Source organism: Peromyscus maniculatus, chromosome 3 (assembly GCF_049852395.1).
Source record: "Peromyscus maniculatus bairdii isolate BWxNUB_F1_BW_parent chromosome 3, HU_Pman_BW_mat_3.1, whole genome shotgun sequence".
In the NCBI taxonomy this organism is placed as follows: Eukaryota; Metazoa; Chordata; class Mammalia; order Rodentia; family Cricetidae; genus Peromyscus; species Peromyscus maniculatus.
Window position 1 is genome coordinate 168,669,553 of NC_134854.1, and position 20,631 is coordinate 168,690,183.

Here is a 20,631-nt window from a genome sequence, read left to right on the forward strand (position 1 = left end):
ACAGGCACTTTGAAAAGAGGCAATGTAATGGAAATACATTACCATTCAATACAGAGAACTTCCCTATTATGAGAGGGACTACTAGCTCCCCCTGGCAGTTGCCTGGGCTTGGTTGAGTGCATTGAACAGACACAGTTCTGACCCACTGATGCCATCGCGTTGTGTTCCTACTGTAGGCTTCAAATTTAGGGTCAGGGATTTTCTAAAGAATCAAGTTACAAACTATAACATTATAATTGACGACAATAGTCTCTCACAACCTAAGGTCTGTGAGGAACTCAGAACTGTTTTAGATTATGTCTTCCCCTTTTTTTTAGAAAACATAAATTGAAATTTTATGGATCAGCAGCATAAGCAAGCACCTCCCTTCAAAACCACAAATGTTAAAAATGAAATTCAGTTACCCCAATGCTGATGACACTTACTAAAAATGCTTCCATTTTCCTGCCTGTTTTCTTTCCTTTTTTTTTTTTGAAGATTTATTTATTTATTTATTATTTATACAGTGTTCTGTCTGCACATATCCCTGCAGGCCAGAAGAGGGCACCAGATCTCATTACAGATGGTTGTGAGCCACCATGTGGTTGCTGGGAATTGAACTCAGGACCTTTGGAAGAACAAGCAGTGCTCTTAACCTCTGAGCCATCTCTCCAGCCCCTCCTGCCTGTTTTCTGACATATTACCTAACCCATCGGATGGGACCCAGCAGTGGAAGGAGAACAGTTCTGAACCTCAGTCAGGTTGAAGAAAGGCTTTTGGGGTTGTGGCACTTAACTGGTTTATGAGGTTAGGAATGCTACTGGCATCCATGAACCACAGACAGGAAACAAAACATCCTGCAGAGAATCATATCTCACACAGAGAACTCTCAGGTGCCTTCTGAAACAATGCACACATGAGAAACTATTGACCTGAGCCTCAACTCTGTTCCACTACACAGAGGATCCATGGTTGCTTGAACATATGCTAGGAGCTCAGGGAAGATTCACTATCCTGTGTTGTTCAGTGTTCAAATGCCATCCCATCAAAAAATATGGCACTCATCACCTGAGTAGCCTGCACGTTTTACCTGGTCACAACTCTATGCCTAAATGCCAAGTATATGCATCTCCCTTATGCATTCTGGTGTGCACATGTCCAAGCCTTGCATACTGAAATCCAAACACCATACTCAGGCCCTTTGAACAGCTAGGACTGTCACTGCACTCAACAGGTAATAGGATCAATACTGAGCTTGACAAACCTAACACCAAAAAATAAAAGGTGAGTTGACTTGAGTTTATGAGACACAAACAACAAAAGCTTTTCCTTTGGGGTCTGTTACATATTAAGTTATCATCTGCTGAAAGGTATGAAATTGGGGGGGGGGCAGCCAAAAATAAAATATAGGACATAATACAGATGTTCATACTGTGCTTCCTTTTGAACTAGGGCACTGTTTACATGTAAAGCTATAATGAGCACTCTCCATCATGTGCTGCCTCATGGTGCCAAGGTTTCAAAGTCCCCAGGACCATGCTGCAGATGGGTAAATGAGCACTAAGCAACAAAGTTTGAATCTGCAGGAGAAAAGCACAACAAAGAAAAAATAAAGTTTGATCCCATCATTATAATCAATGATGTCTTTCCTGATAAAAATCTAATGTCCTCTCTATATAAACAGAAAAGCCCAAAGCCACCCTTTGATCAGGTTCTTTTCTGACATGCTCTCCTTTATTTTATATATAAATTCCTAACTCCCCATACAATTCCAAAGTTTCCTCATGAAGCCTCTGCTGACTTGCAGACTATGTTACATAATTTTTCTTATTAGCTATAATCTCCTTTAAAGCCTCAATACTACTATAATTATTACCTAATGTATTTACTGGTCAAAGTTTAAATATTCCAGTAGGACTTCAGCACCCAGGGAGAGTAAAGACTTCCCTATTTTTCCACTGTTTGATCCTGAGTCTCCAGACTAGTCTTCTGCACACAGCAAGTATCCAAACAATGGCTTAGACAGTGAAGAACTCATCAGCTCTCCATGGAAGGAGGAAGCTGGGGAGGGGACGATCATCCATGGTAAAATCTACCAAGACCTTTTTGTGACACTCAATTATATTCAGAGGAGTAAATGACACTTTTCCTAAGCTGCTACCTAAATTACTTCATTCTAGATATCAGTAACTTTTGACTTTTTCTAGAATTACTTAAGGACTACATTTTGATGAGAATTACCAAAGGGCTAAACAAAACAAAAACCTACTCTCAATAAATAAATACACTGATGGAACATCTAGGGTTGGGCTCTCTGACTACAGAAGTTACCATGAGAGGTTTTAATTCCTATTTACTCGCAGACAACATTTTAAGTGCCCTTTGTGGTTGCCTGTGCACTACCTGATCTGGAAAAGATGCAATTTTAATCAAGCTCCAACCCCATGTAAAGAACTTCAGAAAGTGAAAAGAACATACTTGCCCACAGTTATGTGAAAATTCCCTGCTACTTTATTGACATATAGATGACCGTGGATTCTGCACGCATCTGGAGTCAGTGATGCATCATCTTCCCTGTAAAGCAAGACACATTCAGGTGTCTAATGCACATCTGATACAAAAACCATGTACCGGTGTGAAAATGGCACACAGGGAAAAGAAGACTCCTTAAAGACAAACTTTTAGCTAATGTCCAGATTAAAGCAGTAGTTTAAATCCACTTGAGTTGCTATACCGCTACTATATTTACATAAACACACATCATTATGTATCTTCAAGTCTACCCAAAGGATTAAGTTCAATGCAGGAGAACTCTGAAAATCAAAGAAGAGTCCAACAGCAACATTCTTTTCTCATGTATTTCTGGCACTGTGGTGCAGCTGGATGGGAATGAAACTGAGGTCAGGAAAAGGCACCCAAGTGCAAACTGGGATTTTCTTCCTAAGCCAATATAAGCCTTCACATATTTTAAACTTGAAAAATCATCTTCATGATTACAACAACTATTGTTACCTACTCTGACACAGGAGTAAAAATTCTTAACCAAAATATATACAGTCTTATAATTTTTTCTTAAAACTAGTAGAATTTTATACAGAGATATACCACACATACAAAAGTAAAGTAACTTGATGAAAAGCTCAAAATCATAGGCTAGAATTTAAGGGCAAGATAACCTTAAATGTATAAAACACTTTCAAAGAAAGAACAGCAGACCAATACTAAAACTACATCCAAGTAAACTCCTGGTAAACAACTTAACTTTGAAGCACCTCTCTCACCTTGGTGGCAGTGCTGTTGATGCACTTTTGAAAGCACTTTTGAATATCACGTCTTGAAGGGAATGCTCTTCTTGCAGCCTACTCTGAATCAGCTGCAGCATCCTAAATGTGACAGAACAGTAAAATACACACCAAGCCAAGGCTTGTTCAACTACAACAAGGCTTCTGACTGAGAATATCCATGTTTACTATAGGATTACATTCCAGAACAAAGTTTATCCGCTTTTCTCAGGAAAAGTGAGGACGGCACCGGTAGTCAGAGGCACCAAAAGGCGACTTTTGCTCCGTTCAGTGTCTAAGCTTACCTTTCACATATATTACAAAGTTCTGACTTCTGGCCAGCGCTGCAGTAAATGATGCAGATATGAAGAACAAACTAAGTGCAGGCCATTCCGCAGGGTATTGGATTAGAGGCCGAAGATTATTGAGATACAATCCCAAGGCTTATTATAAACTAGGTCATGGCACCTTTTAATATCACCTGGTGTCTTCTTTTCCAAAAGAAGTAAACTTTATTCTACAGGACCATTCTAAGCAAATATAATTAGTCTTCACATAAGTTTTAAAAAAGAGTCAACAGGATTGTAGAAAGTAAAGACTGCATTTAAGAAATAATGCTTAAGGAGATGGAAAGATTGCTCAGTGGTTAAGAACACTGGCTGTTCTTCCAGAGGACCTGGATTCAATTCCCAGCACCCACATGATGGCAAACCACCATTTGTAACTCCAGTTTCAGGGCATCCAATGCCATCTTCTTGCCTCTCCAAGGACCAGACACACAGGGGTACACAGACATACGTGCAGACAAAACACCCATACACACAGAGCTGGAGAAACGGCTGCAATGGTTAAGAGCACTTATTATTTCAGCAGAGGTCCTAGGTTTGATTCCTAGCATCCACATGGTGTTCACAAATGTCCGTAACTCCAGTTCCAGGATGTACATGGTACACAGACATGGATTAAAACAGACACATATGAAATGAATAAATCTAAAAATTAAAAAATTTTAAATATTCAAATATACACACAGTAAAATAAATAAATCTTTAAAAAAATAGAAACAATGCTTAGATTCATCTCCTTTAATATGACCTTAAATAAGTAGCATCTCAAGTCATAAACTAGCAAGCACGAAGACTACTCACAGTGGACAGAAACAATGACTAAGAGAACATTTAGGACAGTGAAACTGCTCTGATGATACAATGGTGGATGTGTGACATTACACAACTGTCCTCTCAAAAGAGTGACTTCCCAAGTGAACTATAGACCTTGGGAAATGTTGGGGCCATGCAGTCTCATCAATTATGACAAGCCATTCTGGTGCTTGATGCTGATAAAGGAAAATGAGATATGGGAACTCTGTACTTTGCACTCACCTTTGCTGTGAACTTAAAACTACTCTAAAAAATATTGAACTTGAAAGTAGAAAAAAAAACTTAGATGTAAACATATGATCTTAAAAAACATAAATACTGCAGGTGGAGAGATGGCCTAGCGGTTAAGAGCCCTGACTGCTCTTCCAAAGGACTCGGGTTCAATCCCCAGCACCCAGGCAGCTCACAACTGTCTGTAACTCCAGTTCCAGGGGATCCTCACACAGACATACGCACAGGCAAAACACCAATGCACATAAAAAAAAATAAGAATACATCAATTACTTAAAAAAAAAAAGAAAAAAAAACAAAATATTTATCTCACAATATACCATATTTCATCACAATGGTAAAAGTATTGTATAGACATAGAAATGAGAAAATATTTATGCACTATCCATCTAGAATACAGGGTTAACGGGCCTGTTTTGTTAACACTACAAAATCAAATTTACACAGTAAGCTTAGTTTGAAATAAACCTTAAATCTAGAAAGAAAAAGCAAACACCACAAAAGGCTGTGTCCAGGGTTTGAAATTTTCTTCTAGAAATACTGCAATCCTAATTATTTAAGGCAAAACACCAACTGAGAGAGCCAATTCCAAAGGTAAAGAACATTTTTGTGTGTACCCTGTGAGGAAGTGACAAGGCCTTGCAGATCTCCCTCCATACTAGAATGCCCATTTAGAAGCAGAACATGATTAAGAAAGATCTAGAAAATAGATCTCATCTTCAGATTTATACATCTAAAGACATAAACTTTGGAGCTAAGAGTTTGAGGAAACTGTGAGACTTCTGCTTGGGACATACCAACCAATAGCCAAGTGTGAACTCTGTATGAAGGTATGCAGAGAGCCCAAGCATGATGGGAAAGCCCTCTCACTTAATGAAACAGTCTGTTTGCAGTCATTACTCCTCTTCAACACTCAGTAGAATCTTAGATAAAAGGAGCCATCTTGGGTCAGAAGAGAGGACTCAAGGGTTAAAAGTACTTTCTGCTCTTCCAGTATTCAGTTCCCAGCATCCATAGCAGACAGCTCACAACATGGCATACACACAGAGGCACACATATAAATAAAAATCTTAAAATTTTTAAGAGGAGACAACTCATGTTAGTATTTCTGGGTGGGTTGTTTGGTTGTTTGTCTGTTTGAGCTTTTTGAGATAGGGCTTCACTATGTAGACCCTGCTCTGAATATTGATCCTCTTGCCCTAGCCTTTTTTGTTTGTTTTGTTTTGTTTTGTTTGTTTTTGAGACAGGGTTTCTCTGTGTAGCTTTGAGCCTTTCCTGGAACTCACTCTGTAGCCCAGGCTGGCCTCGAACTCACAGAGATCTGCCTACCTCTGCCTCCCTGAGTGCTGGGATTAAAGGTGTGCACCCCACCACCTGGCTTGCCCTAGCCTCTTAATTACTGGGATTTACAAGTATGCACACACACCTGACTCTCACTTCAATATTTCTGGATAAAAGTAACACATTTCATTTCTAGGTAGAGCTTTCTAGTAAAAGTGCTAGAAATCCAGAAAGCCCGAATATTCACTGCTTTCTTCAACTATATTCAATTTCAATATTAAGATTTTTCCCAGCTAGGAAAATTGGTGATTAAAAGAAAAAGATTCTTCAAGTGTAGTAGGGATTAGAAAACAAAATGTCTATAAAAAGTAAACAAACATTTAAGTACATTTTGGTAATAATCGGAAATTAGGTAACCTTAAATATAAGCCATCTTGGGAACAAAAAGTGGATGGGGAAGTACTTTTTCTGAGAACAAACATCAGAAACAACCGCACCTGTACTCCAGACAACACGGAGACAGCATACTGACAAATGAAAAACTCAGACACAGAGTTCCCAGGGAGTCACATGTGGTTCTCATCACTCATGGTTTTGCAGTTGCCAGAATGAGAAAGCTTTTCCTTTATGCTGTTTATAAAATGAACCTTTTGTCTGTTTCTGAGACAGTTTATATATTTAACCCATGTCCTGAAACTTACTGTTTAGCTCAGGAAAGAGGTAAACTTAGGATGCTCCTGTTTCAGCATCCCAAATGCTGGGATTACAGGTATGTATCATCATACCTGGCTCCAAACCAAATTCTAAACAATGTTCACATACTTTCATAGTTAAAATTTTTTAAAGTTAATTAAAATTTTAAATAAAAGCTAAAATGTATTTATGATTCAAAATATAATACAGGAAAGATTATGTATAACTTTCCTAAGATCTGATAGTTTTTGAGGTCATAAGGACTGTTTATATACTAAAATATTTTAACATATGCATAGCTTCCACCAAAAGCGGTCTAGGTTTCTACAGTGATGACACTGTTCATACTTTACCTCTGCCATTCTCTCTGCTGGGGTGAAAGGTCAAATACTGCCTGCAAAAGAAGAGAACACAGTCACTGGCAAATAAATCCCTTGGTGTTCACATAGCACCAGTTTAAATGTTTTTCTATGAACAAGAAACAAACTTATAGTACTGCTAAGATATATTTATGATTTAATCTGTAATGTTTTATTCAAAGATAGCATAAAAAAGCTTTACTAATGATAACTATTTTCCTGTGTACAGTCACTAACATTTATAGGAACAAATGCAAGCTGACAATCAATCAGAAGCACAAAATGGGTATTTTAGGACTTAAAATCACTCAAGCTCACCGTTACTGAAACTGAAAACTAATTAAAACTAAAAGGGCAACACTGGTGATGGGGTTAGGGAGACAGGTAATGGATGGGACACAGCCTAAGTGGGAACTCAAGCACCCATAGCCCTTCCTCCTGACAGGAAATAGTCACAAAACAAAGCCACACACCTTTGCTGAAAAAGAAACCTCAAAACTTCTCCCATAAAATAAAAAAAAAAAAAAACAAAACAAAACAAAACAAAATAAAGAATAGTAGGGAGGGCTGGAGAGATAGCTCAACAGTTAAGAGCACTGGCTGCTTTTCCAGAGGTCCTGAGTTCAATTCCCAGCACCCACATGGTGGCTCACAACCATTTCACAACATGAGATCTGCAAATGCAAACGCCCTCTTCTGGCCTGCAGGGACACATGCAAGCAGAACACTGTATACGTAATAAATAAATTAAAAAGCAAACAGTAGGGCGCAAAGGCCACAGGGGCAAGGGAGAATGCCTGCCTGGGGAAACACTTGCCTTGCAAGCATGAAGAACTGAGCCTGATGCAAAACAGCCAAACATGCAGCATGTGTGTGTGATCCCAGCACTGAAGCAGACACAGGTGGGTTCCTGAGACTCGCTGGCTACCTAGCCAGCTTAGCCTAATGGTTAAGTTCTAGGACAGCGAAAGAGATCCTTATCTCAAAAAACATGGTGGTCAGCACCTTTTCCAATGACACCAGAGGCTAACCTCAGCTCTCAATATGCATGCACATGTGTAAATGGGTACACACACATATAAACTATGAAAAAGCACTATAACTAAATATTCTGAAAACAGTATAAAATGCAAATGTCACAGTGTCCAAATGCTGGGATTTGGATCCAAATCTGCAGATCATAATCTAGTATGTTGGAACAGTATCTGAATTTATAAAGTAAGTTACATTTACTTACTCCATGTAAATTACTATAAAATAAACTTTGTTAGTGGAAAAATAGAGATCAGAAGAGGGGGTTACAGTAACAATAAACTCTTTTTCTATCACCATTTCTACTTTAGGAATGCTTTATGGTCTGAATATTAACTAACTGCCTCAGGTTTCTAAGTAAAACCCAGGACTCCCACTAATGAATGGTACAACTGTGGAAGCCTGTAGAAACTTAAGGAAGTAAATCACTGAGCTGGTACTGACTTCAGATGTCTTATCCCGGCCTTTTCCTGTTTCTCTTTGTCACCTGTCCACCATGGGATGAAAGCTCCTCTGCCATACATTCCAGCATCCATGATGTTCTGAGAAGTACCAGAGGCCAAGGAACCATGGCCTGAGCCCTCTGAATCTGTAGACCAGAACAAACAGCTCCTCCCTCAAGTTGCCTCTGACAGGGATTTTGTCACAGTGACTTAAAAGTAATTAAAACAAGCACTTATCAAAGACAAACATTATATTCTTGCTGTAAACTAAAGTTAACTCAACAATCAGAACTAGTCCAGAGGTTTTCTTGTTTCAACCCAGTCAATGAATTGAATTCTACTCTTGTTCCATCTTCAGTCATTATTCTGCAAGTCTGCTTAGTGACAAGAAAATGAATTTAAAAATGAACAAGTAAACTATACGCCATGGGGCCAGTGGGCCACATGCTTTTTCTGAGGCTGTTTTAGGGCTAGTTCTGATCAGTTACAAGCATACCTACCCTGTAATGTGCTATGTGGTGAGTCAGCTATGTTAAGAACAGCTTGTACTTTGAAACTAATCAGAGAGTATCAGCATTGGAAAAGGTAAATGCCAATGAGATTCCCTCAGACTGTGATAAGAAAGCTACAGATCAAATGTTCTTAAAGATTTAGGCTTGGTGAAAGGAGCATAGGTCATAAAGTCCTGAGATAATTAAGAAGTACAAACTTCCATCCTTACGGGAAATACAAAAGAGAAAAGGAATCTGATGGGAAACAGTAACTTGAAATATAGCACAGTAGAGGCCTATCCAAAATGCCAGCTGTAGTTATCTCAAGTTTTTTATATTAGGTATAACTTTTCTTCATTACAAGTTGTTCTACAGAGTTTAGATTACTTTTGAAATAAAGAAAAAAATTCAGACAAAACTAAGAGCAAATGTCTCAAGTATTTCCAGCACACATTTTTTAAAAACCATATAAATCAAACTTACTGGTTCATAAGATAGACCATCTGCAGATGCAACCATGGTCTCTGCTAAATCCAGTACATCTGCTCCAACATCTGCATTAAAACAAAGTTTTTACACTCTGGACTCCAATCAAAACTAACATCTGCTATAAAACAACTGAGATAACTTTCATTTGTTCAAAAGTTAAAACAGTAGTATTATGTAGCTTTTGTAGACAGTATTCTGAAATTAAAAATGATTTTATATTTCTCCTTTTTGCTCTGAAAAAGATGACACGTGGTTAAAAAAAAAGAGCTAAGGTTAATTGACCGACTAACATGTCAAAATTAAATAGCCTCTAAGTACTAAAGATGCTGAACACAATATCAATCATAAGAATTATTTTAAGGATTCAAAGAAATTATACGGCAAATCTACGGAGACTTTAAAAAAATACCAAATAGGAAATTTTACTTTGAAAGACTACAATTTTAATGGTATTTAAATATTCAAAAATGACATATATTCAGGATCAGTGAGAATTCAAACTGTAGTTACAATGTACTTCCTTATCTCTTAAAACCACTAACATAAAGAATACTGAAACTGGTGGTAGCGAAGGTGTACTCACACTGACACTTCATGGCAACAGTAATGTCTATGTTGATTCTCAACTTGCTGAAAGAGAAAAGGGCAGCCATCAGTAAAACACCAGAAATGAAAACCAACACACCCATGAAAAATACGGATTTCAGACAGTAAAACACAAGTTAGAACTGGCATTCCTTAAAATTAGAACAAGAACATTAAAAAAAAATTCTCTTTTGTGTAAACTACCTGATGTAGGTATTGAACTTTGGTTCAATAATTCCAAGAAATTAAGGTTGGCCTATTTAAACTTCAGATAGAACAGTTCTTTAAGGACATGAAACCTGAATCAAATAGGAATTCCAAGTTTTTTTCTTCCATTTATCATAAAAACCATACATCATACATTAAGCTGGGTGTCCTTCAAAGCCGTTTCTTTAACTCTGGAATGGAAATATCAAGTAGATGCTCCAGGTTCAAGTATTAGTGTTCAGAGGAACATACATGCCTGGCATACATGCCCAACAGAAAAACAGCCACCCTTAGATCAGGCCTGGGTCAGGACAAATGAGAGCAAACTACCAGGAAAGCATCGGAGGCTTATGGATTTACAGCCATAGAAAGCTTTCACTTTGAGACAGGCTCTCACTTAAGATCTTACTATGTAGATCAGGCTGGCCTTAAACTCAGAGATTCATTTGTTTCTGCCTCCAAAGTGCTGGGATTAAAGGTGTGTACCACCACAGCTTGACTTTACATGGCCTTTAAACAAGATTCAATCAATGCTTTATTTGCAAATGACTAGCTCCTATAAAATTAACTTTCAAATACCAGAATTAATTAAGCATTATGTGGTGGTTTCAATGAGAATGTTTCCAATAGACTTGCATATTTTCAATACTTGGTCCCCATTTTGGTGAGATCTTGCTAGTTGAAGTACATTACTGGAGGAGGGCTTTGAGGGTTTTATGTAGCCTACACCCACTTCCTGTTCATTCTCTTGTGTTTGACAATGTGATCAGCTCCTGCAGGCATGCTATCTTCTCTGGTATTATGGACTCTAACTCCTGGAGCTATAAGCCAAAAAAAAACCTCTTTCACAAGTTATTTTTAGCCAAGGTATTTTATCACATCAACAGAAAAATCACTAACTAATATACATTACTAACAGGAGAACGGCATTAACATTCAGTTCTGTGTTTCCTATCAAACTTTTTGCTTCTAATGATTTTTTTCAACTGATTTCAATAGGAATTAAAATTTCAGATCATCCGTCTTAAAATTGTCTGGAACTCAAACCACTTGATGTCAGTACATGTAAAGCTCAGGGAGAGCCGAAAGAACCGGGGAGGGGGGGGGGGGGCAAGAAGACAGACTCCTGACCCACCTGAGACCACAAACAAAATCAAGTGTTTCAATGATGCTAAACACAAAGGAAGTAAGAGCATCGGTAAGGTTCCTGAAAAGTAACCAGGACCTTGACTAGAAAAGATGAGTGGCACTACAGGCAAAGAGACTGAGGCCCAACAAGAGTTAGGTGTATGACGAGCCCAATGCTATGCATCATCTACAAATTTCAAGTTATTTAGGTCATAAACTCATGAGAAAAGTCCTATCCTTACTATTTCTATTTTACAGAACAGAAAGTCAAAGCACACACAATACAGAGTTAGTGACACTGCCCAGAACTGTGTGTATGACACAGCCATTAGCAGAGCTGGGATGTAAAGAAAGAGTAAACGCGTCTCTCTGCCCATTATCTGCAGCCCATCAGAAACATCCAAATAAAGCAACTGAATGACTGTCAAGCTACTTTTGTCTCTTAGTACTTTGTCTTCAAAGGTTTAAAAGTAATTTATATCAAAATTCAGCTTAGCTTACACATAACTGTCACCTCATCCCCAGGCTAAGAAAAAACATGTTTTTAGGTGGGTTTTTTTGGAGAGTGTGGGGCTGAGGGTTGTAAGCAAGTGCATACTGAACCTGTTTTAGAATTTAACCAGTACTTAGAGGACTCTAAAATGCTTCAACTAATACAAGCAACTAATGAGAATTTCCAGTGCTATTTCTTCAAAACTATGATAAACCAAAACAAAACAATGGATACTTTCAAAGGATATTTTTTAAAATGTGATTCTAAAGGTATCAAGAAGAAAAACTTTGTTACCTAGAAAAATCTTTGTCTACTTCATATTCGTACTTCATCCACGTATCTTGATACACTGAGAATTCCATTATTGTTAATAAAGCCATAGTGGTAAATGCTATTAGAGAAACTGAGGAATCAAAAAAAGACAAACAGAATTAAAACAATAAAAAGTAAATAACTATCTTAATTAAAACAAAATAAAAAGTAAATAACTATCTTAAGCAGCATTAAATGAGGGAAAGAAAAGTGTCCAATATGAACATTATTTGAATAAACAGTATAAATGATTTCTCTTTAAATGTTATCAACATTTTAAACCAGCTCAGAAATGAAAACCCAGAGTGAGCACAAACAGGAACACAGACATCTGCATACTGAGAGAGAATTGCTTGTCTTCAGTGTCAACAGTGTCCATCACCAGACAGACAGCAGTTAGAGTAATAAACATAAGCATGCTGACAGTGCCAACTTAAAAATATTTCCTTCATTATTAAGAAATACATGTGCTCAGAATGCAACTTAAGACAAACTAGGTCCTGAGATGCCATAATATCTGTGAGCCAGAAAATCAAATAAGCTCTCCAAGCCTCTAAAATATTTTCATCTATTTTGCAATATCCTAAATACATTACTACACTGCAAAATAAAAACCTCATCAAAAGAATTCACTAAATAATACAAGATACAAGGCAGGCTGTGCAACAAGAACTGGCACTCTTTTCCCTCATAGGGGTTAGAAGTAGCAAGGCATTTTACTGCACTTTATTTTATTTACTTGGGCTTTTTGTTTGTTTTCTGTTTTTTGAGCCAGAGTCTCAAGTAGTTCACACTAGGCTACAACTGGCTATGTAATCAAGAATGATCTTGAAGTTGAGATCTTCCTGCTTCCACCTCCCTAGTGTTGGGATTACAGGCATGTACCACCATGCCCAGTTTATGTGGTGCTGGAGTTCAAAGCGAGGGCTCCACATATCCTAAGCACTACCAACTAAGTTATATGCAGCCTACAATACACATATTTTTTTTTACCCAATGAGGTTGCAATAGCATATGAAATGTTACCTTATTAATTCATCATAGGGAAAAATAATAGGAAGTATTATTATAGGTATAGACTTTTCTTACATATTTTATCACTTTATTTTAACAAATACTCTTATTTGTATCAAGCATTGCTCTAGGCACTTACACATAAAAAGTTACATAATACATTAACCCTAGCAATATAAATACTAACATCCTCATTTCACGGAAGAAGTAAGACAGATAGATGTAACTCAACTAGCTCTCACTCCACTCTGGGGACCTTCTTAGAGCAAGTCTTTACTGTCACCCAGCCCAGAACAGGAACAGGGCTGTGTCAGCAGCCTTTCCTACCTCCCCTCACCTTCAAATCCATTTATATGTAAGAATATAATATATATTGTATGTAATATAATGTATATAATATATATAATAATATATAAGCACAGTAATGCACAACTAAAACAGCACCGAAGTGTAAATTGTACTACTTGCCCACCAACATTTAATAAACTCTGCTAAAGGCACAGAGAGACCGCCAGACGCTACAGAGAATACAGACAGCAAAGGCAGAGCAATCTGGCACAGGATGAGCAGTAGCAAAGGCACTGTAAGGCCCAGCGGTGAGCTCATCCTCATGGCCAGCGCCCACATGTTGGTGAGCAGTAAATCGGAGTCTGAAGTGAGCTCACCTGTTCCCCCACTGGCTGATGTCTCCACATAGCTGTCAGGAACCTTGGGAAAGGCATCTAACTCTTTCACCAAACTTAAGGTTTTTTTCCGATTTAGTCGCCTCATCTTCAGGAAAACTTTCCTCTTCCTTCATATAGTCATGCTAAGGAACAAACAGGTAAGTGAATATATGACCAATTTTCTCAGAAAGCAGCATTCCCAACTCTCCTTGACAAAAAAAAATTTATTACTCTTTTCTCCGTTCCCACTCTGACAAAATTATGAATGAAAGATAATACACAAACACACATTAGATAGAAAAACAATCAAAAGTGGGGAACTGCCGGGCGGTGGTGGCGTACGCCTTTAATCCCAGCACTGGGAGGCAGAGGCAGGTGGATCTCTGTTGAGCTCGAGGCCAGCCTGGTCTACAGAGCGAGATCCGGGAAAGACGCAAAGCTACACAGAGAAACCCTGTCTCGAAAAACCAAAAAAAAAAAAAAAAAAAAAAGCAGGAAACTGTCACATTTTTAACATTCAAAAAGTATTTAAATTTAAATGTTAAATTTTAACACTTAGAATTTTTTTGTATTAAGTTGACAAATTATATATAATTTTCATATATATGGAAAAGAAGTTATAAGGTAACACAAGCTGTGACTAAGTTCTCAGACACGATATTAGGAACATGGAGAGCTGATCACACAGACAGTAAGGAAATACACAGTGTTCAAGCCATTTCCTAAGGTGGCAGACTTGCAAATGATCCCAGCACATCTTCTTCAACACATTTAAATCATCTCCAGATCACTTTCAAAACCTAAGCAGAAACCTAAGACTGGCACTGCAACCATTCAATCTCTATTCACTGTATATGACTGAGATTTTTGTTTATGTGTGTATGGTGTATACTTGTGCATCTGCCATGCATGTACATGTGTATGTGGAAGCCAGAGATCAATGCTAAGCATTGTCCTTAATCTCTCCACCTTACTTTTGAGACAAGGTCTCCCACTGAACCTGGAGCTAATCAATTCAGATAAACTGGACAGCCAACAAGCCCCCAGAAGTCCTCTTGTATCTGTCTCCTCATTGCTGGGATTAGAGGTGCATGCCACCACACAGCTTTTAACATGGGCACTAAGGATCCAAACTCTTCAGGCTTGTGCAGTAAAATACTACTCTCCCCTAAACTCAGTCCAAGTATAAGTACAGATCTCTGACAGCACACGGACAGCCCAACTCTACATCTCATTCCCTCTCATCTCCTGACTAAATGGCTCAAGGTTATCATCTTTCGTGGTACTAAGTCCAAGAGAAAAACTTCATACTGTAGTTTTGTCTACAATGTATTGATGTCCATATTCTCACCTTCCACCCATGTGTGTGTGTTTCATGTGTGTATGTGGGTGAGAGAGATAGATCATTTTCCTATGAAACAGTCTCTTACCTTGTCCTAAGAAATTCAACAAGCACCCAAATCTCAAAATCAAAAGCTGAAAAGCCAAACTGCTTCAAAACCTAAGATTTTGGAATTGGACATGATGCTCATTTTTCCAAGGGATTTCCTGATCCCTCATTTTCCATCTAGATTTGGATTCCTCCTAATCTTCATTTTCAGCTTTAATCCCTCAGAAGACTATCTCCTTGCCTTCTACAATATATATTTCTTTCCTAGTCCAACACTGAAATACTTCACCACTACTTTTCCTCCACTTTCTTGTCTTAATGATTAACAACAGTACACACCAAACTGCACAAGCCAGAAACACAGGTTACACCTTCAGACTTAACCTCTTCCTAAGTTTCTTTATTTGCTTTCTTCCCAGGGGCTCAGAAGTCCCTTACCTTAGTCTCCATGGCCACAATTTGTGGCACTGCTTCAATTCACTTCCCTTACTACTATGAATCAATTATTGACAGCCATCAGATTGCATATTATCTCTCTTAAAGCCCTTGAGTCACTTCCCATGACACAGTATTTAGACCATCCTAAAATGGCTTCAGAATCCTTCACAAACCAAGTCCATCAAACCCAATGTCTTCCTGTCTGAGTTCTAGCAACACTGAAAACCTTTCAGCGTTCATTCTGCTCTCTGCCAGAGTTCTCTGTCCTCTCCCCCCAGTTACCACGTGACAGACTCCACTTACTCTTCTGGGTCTTGTGTGCCTAGAACTGTTTCTAGCCACTACCTGCATATTCTGTTTTCTCCACAGGGCAGTGAGGGTAGGAACCCTATCTAACATCACCTCTGCAATGCCAATGCCTCACATAGCAGGCAGATAAACACTGAGGAAAGGAAGGGAAGCACCCACAGCAGCACAGACTGCAAATCCAAACTGTCGTATTTGGGTATATGAACATTTAGAAACACTATCCAGGAGGAACAATTTTGTTTTGTTCTCTAGAGAATCACCAGCTCTAAACAGTAGCTGTATAACGTTGAAGAAATAACTACTTCCAAAACTTAAGTATACTTTCAAAGTAAGCTTTATAAATAAAGTTTAAATTATATTATGAAACTATGGCAAGTAGCTGTTAGTCTCACAAACTCCAAGAACAAACACAATCTATGCATTTCCCCTCCCTTGAGCCAGACAGTACAGCCACCCAGTCTCAGGCCTCCTCCGCAACTGTTTCCTAGGATTACCATTTTAGAAGGAAGCAGGCTGCCAGTCTACTACTTCTCCTGTCCCGTTCCTGCAAGCTCACTAACTACTTCCAAGAAACCCATTCCACCTCCAACACTTGTCACTGTATATGCCACTGCTGTGACATGAACAAGTTATCCAATTGCTGCTCTTTATGAAATCCTATTTCCTCATCTTATAACTCCCATTCAATATTTCATTCCTAAGACTCTTGGGGTAAAAAGTTATGTGTTCTTAATCATATTTCTCATCCCACCTCTTCTCTTTGATAATAATAGCCCTAATAATAGCAGTTAAAACATACAGAATAACTTTCATGTTAGGTACTATTGAATACACTTAACATATTAACTTACTCTTCTATACCACAGATGCCACTTTTATTCCTTCTTATAAATAAGAACAGTCATACATTTTTCCCAGAAAGGTGCAGGTGGTACTATGTAGAAGAGGGATTTAGTTCCAAGCAGCCTGGCTGCAAAGTCTGTTCCCAATTCCAGTGGCCCTGCCTTCAGGACTTGTTGCCAACTTCTATGGCTATCTAGACACAATCATAACTTCCCCATAGCTTCTGTACCTAGATCAGTCAGTACTTGTTTTTCCCCCCTCATTCCACCATTATCTGATGTCTCCAAAGGCATCATGCACAGTATGGTGTATGCATGTATGGTGTATACGCATACATGTAGGCAAAACACCCATACACATAAAATAAAAATAAAATTAAAAGAAGAGGAACAGTATATAATATAGGGTTTTTTGCTTTGGATATCCTTATTTAATAAAATTAACACTGTAATTTTATCTATTTCCATCTTCAAACCCAGCCTTCACTGGCATTATTCTTGTATCTATTTCCATATTGTTCTACAAAATCCAAAGACTAAGGAGTCTCTGCATGATGCTTCTGTTCACCGGTGGACACCGTATGTACACTTTAGTGATCTCTATCACCGATAGACACTGTGTGTACACTTTAGTGATCTCTATCACCGATAGACACTGTGTGTACACTTTAGTGATCTCTATCACCGTTAGACACTGTATGTACACTTTAGTGATCTCTATCACCATTAGACACTGTATGTACACTTTAGTGACTCTATCACCGTTAGACACTGTATGTACACTTTAGTAATCTCTAATACCACTTCTGCTTTCTTTGCTGTCTCCCCTAAACTGTCCTTTAAAAAAAGTAACAAAAATTAAACCTCAAGGATGTGCTGATAGCAACTAAGACAATACTTGACAAACTGCTTAAGAAATAATAAACCTCTTCCTGTTGAAATAGACACTAACACTCCTGAAAGTAATATATAGTCTACTTCATCATATCAATTTGAATATAGTGAGATAAAATACAGAACTCAAGAAACTTTATATAGCCTGCTCAATTATTTTAATTACATTTATCGGGGAGGAGCATCTGTGCCATGGCACACATGTAGATGTAGAGAACAATCTGTAACAATCAGTCCTCTCCTTCTACCATATGAGTCCTGGGGATGAAAAGCAAGCACCAGGTTTAGTGGCAAGCACCTGTACCACACGAGCCATCTCATTAACACAAGAATATATCTTCTTTTACCAATGTTTTATGAATCACCTGCTATTTATAATATATACTTCTCAATGAGAAATAGTTAAATGATTAGCATACCACTACACTGTGGATTAAACTATGCCTTCAAAGAGATATGCGCAAGTCCTAGGCCTTGGTGTTTGTGAATAAATCTTATATGGAAATATCTGGAACATTATTTGGAAATCACAGTGAATCAGAGTGATCCAAAAAAAGGACTGGTGTCCTTTCAAGACCACATGGTGAAGGCCCCAATATTGAGGGGAGAATGTCATGCAAAGACAGAGTGTAGAGTGATGTGTTTACATGCATTGTTCAGAAGCCAGGAAAGCAAGGAAACATCTGTCTCAAACCTTCAGACAAGGCAGGACCCTTCCTACATCTTGGTTTTAGACTTTGACTCTTGAAAACTGAAAAGAATAAATTTTCACTACTTTAAGCTTCCTAGTTTATAGTAAATAGGTTTAATCCCATAAGTTTCTTAATGATAAAAAGTTCACTGGAAAGACAAGTAATATGCTGTACAAGTTTTGTGATCTGAAAAACCAACCAACCAACCAACCTACCTTCTAGGAACTTACTAGTTGTTACAACAAATGTGAAGATCTTCAACTTCTCAGAATTCCTTACATATTGTTATCTAAGAAAGTAGTACATATGGGATACACCAGGTATTAATCAAAATAGAAGTGAGGTATTGAGTAAATGTTAAGAGACGACCAACAAGTGTCATTCCAACAGGAGTCTGGAAGTGCTTTCCAGCAATAGGAAGTAAGGACAACAGTAGCTCCTCAAAGTTCCTAAGATGTTCTCCAGGAGCAAGAGAATGAGTTAACGAAGAAGTCAGAGAGCATTCCTGACATAAACACGACTGGGTGGAGCCACAGAAAGACAAATGTGTGCATTACTAATTAAGAGGGTAGCAGTTTTCCAAGTCCAGGAAGACAAGTATTTGGAGTTTTCCTATTACCCATACCCTTCAAGTGTTTAATCAATTTTAGGGGTTAGAAAGAAACTATTTTTAAAAGGTCTTCTTCAGTCTCTATTGTGCCTAAGTTGTCAAGCCACAGGAAACTTCAGGAGCCAAAACATGACAACAAAAACTTAGGGAGCAGTCCGGTAGGCACTGTTCTAAGTACTTCTATTACCTGAAACACGTACTCTTCCCAGCTTTTTATGAGCTAAGTACTGCCTCATTATTCTCTTTTTATTGACGAGGAAACTAGTACACAAAAGTTAACTGATAAGCTCTCTGGCATTAAAATAATTAAAATCTAAGGAAACTATTAAATAGAACTTGTAGCACACAAAGTCTAAAACCAACTTCTGCTAAAAAATGAATTATTTAAACGACTAACCCCGATGAAAATAAACTTGTTAATTTTTTTCTAAATCTTTGTTGTTCTTGTTCTAGACTTACAGTGACTTCCTTCCAGAGATCTCTAATCTTGCCATATTTCTGTAACGCGTACCACGAAGCTATTACAATAGTCAGTAATGTACTGAAGTTTACTATTAAAAAAAAAAAAAAGCTTCTCCTCCTCCCAACCCTCACTACAAAAACATGAAACTTCTACTTCTCAGGATCTTCTACAAAGTGAAAGAGTAATAATAACTTAAGGTAACTAATAAATAAGGTAGGCAATAATCCCTCCGCAAACCAGCAGACTCGTTTCTTTAGGTATGTACGCTGGAGTTCTACATATTAGGTTGAAGAATGAAATTTGGAATTACAGCTTCAAGCCAATGAACAAAGCCTATTTTAACTGTCTTTAATTGCTTCCGAAAACCTATCTCGCAACATCGGAACAGCTGTTACTTGCCTCTGGTCTGCAGGGCACTGAATTCCACACTTGAAGTTAATGAAACGTTTGCTCACAGAGCTGTCAGATCCAGTCTATGGATACCCATGGACGTCCCGGAGCAAGAGCTGAGCCATCCCCTCCCGAGAGGGTCAGCAATTGACAACGGGACACACACCACTTGTCTTGGCGTCTGCGCCCGGCCCGGCCCCTCTCTCGGCCTGATTTTTAATTTAAAAGATAGCACGGTGCTGGCGAAGCCGCTACTGTCCACGACAGCCTGGACAACACAACGGAAGGCGCGGCCGGCCGGCCGGCGTGGAGCCGTGCAGCGGAGCTCCGGGCCGCGCTGCGCGGACGCCGGCCACACTCGGCAGGAACGCCCCCAGGCAGCGGAGCGGCTCCGCAGCCCGCTGCTCCCCGCAGAGCCACGGAGGTCCCAAGCTGGGCCAGCCGGGACCGTGAGCCCTTCAACCGCGCCCACGTCCCCATCCGCCCGCAACTACCGAAGACAACGGCCCAGCAGCGTTCCGGCGTCTTACCTAGTGCTTCGGTCCCAGCCCACCGCCATGTTTCACAGGAGCCCGGGTCGCCCGAGCCCGGCGTCCACGAAAGTATCGCGAGAACAAAAGTAATTCGCACAGCTGATCGAGTTCGAAGGGAGCGCAAGTGGAGACCTCGCGATATTTCTTGTGTTGCTGGCGTGTGATGTAATCAAGCGGCGCGGTAAACCTGAAAGGGGCGTGGCTACGTGGAAATGAAGTGAAACCAC

At 38.9% G+C, this 20,631-nt stretch overlaps 1 protein-coding gene across 3 annotated transcripts in view; it reads right to left on the reverse strand.

Moving 5' to 3' along the window:
* Ergic2 (ERGIC and golgi 2) overlaps positions 1 to 20,537 on the reverse strand; it is a 31,421-nt gene extending 10,884 nt beyond the window's left edge. The window contains exons 1-8 of one of the 3 annotated variants that reach the window (XM_006986661.4): positions 20,402 to 20,537; positions 13,844 to 13,986; positions 12,147 to 12,255; positions 10,023 to 10,069; positions 9,434 to 9,504; positions 6,979 to 7,019; positions 3,261 to 3,362; positions 2,458 to 2,553 (exon numbers count right to left, since the gene is read on the reverse strand). In XM_006986661.4, coding sequence (XP_006986723.1) covers positions 2,458 to 2,553; positions 3,261 to 3,362; positions 6,979 to 7,019; positions 9,434 to 9,504; positions 10,023 to 10,069; positions 12,147 to 12,255; positions 13,844 to 13,949 — 572 coding nt within the window. In that variant the 5' untranslated portion in view covers positions 13,950 to 13,986; positions 20,402 to 20,537. The remainder of the gene's footprint in view (positions 1 to 2,457; positions 2,554 to 3,260; positions 3,363 to 6,978; positions 7,020 to 9,433; positions 9,505 to 10,022; positions 10,070 to 12,146; positions 12,256 to 13,843; positions 13,987 to 20,401) is intronic. The other 2 variants (XM_042274379.2, XM_042274380.2) reach the window with 2 other exon arrangements.
* Positions 20,538 to 20,631: the final 94 nt, after the last annotated feature.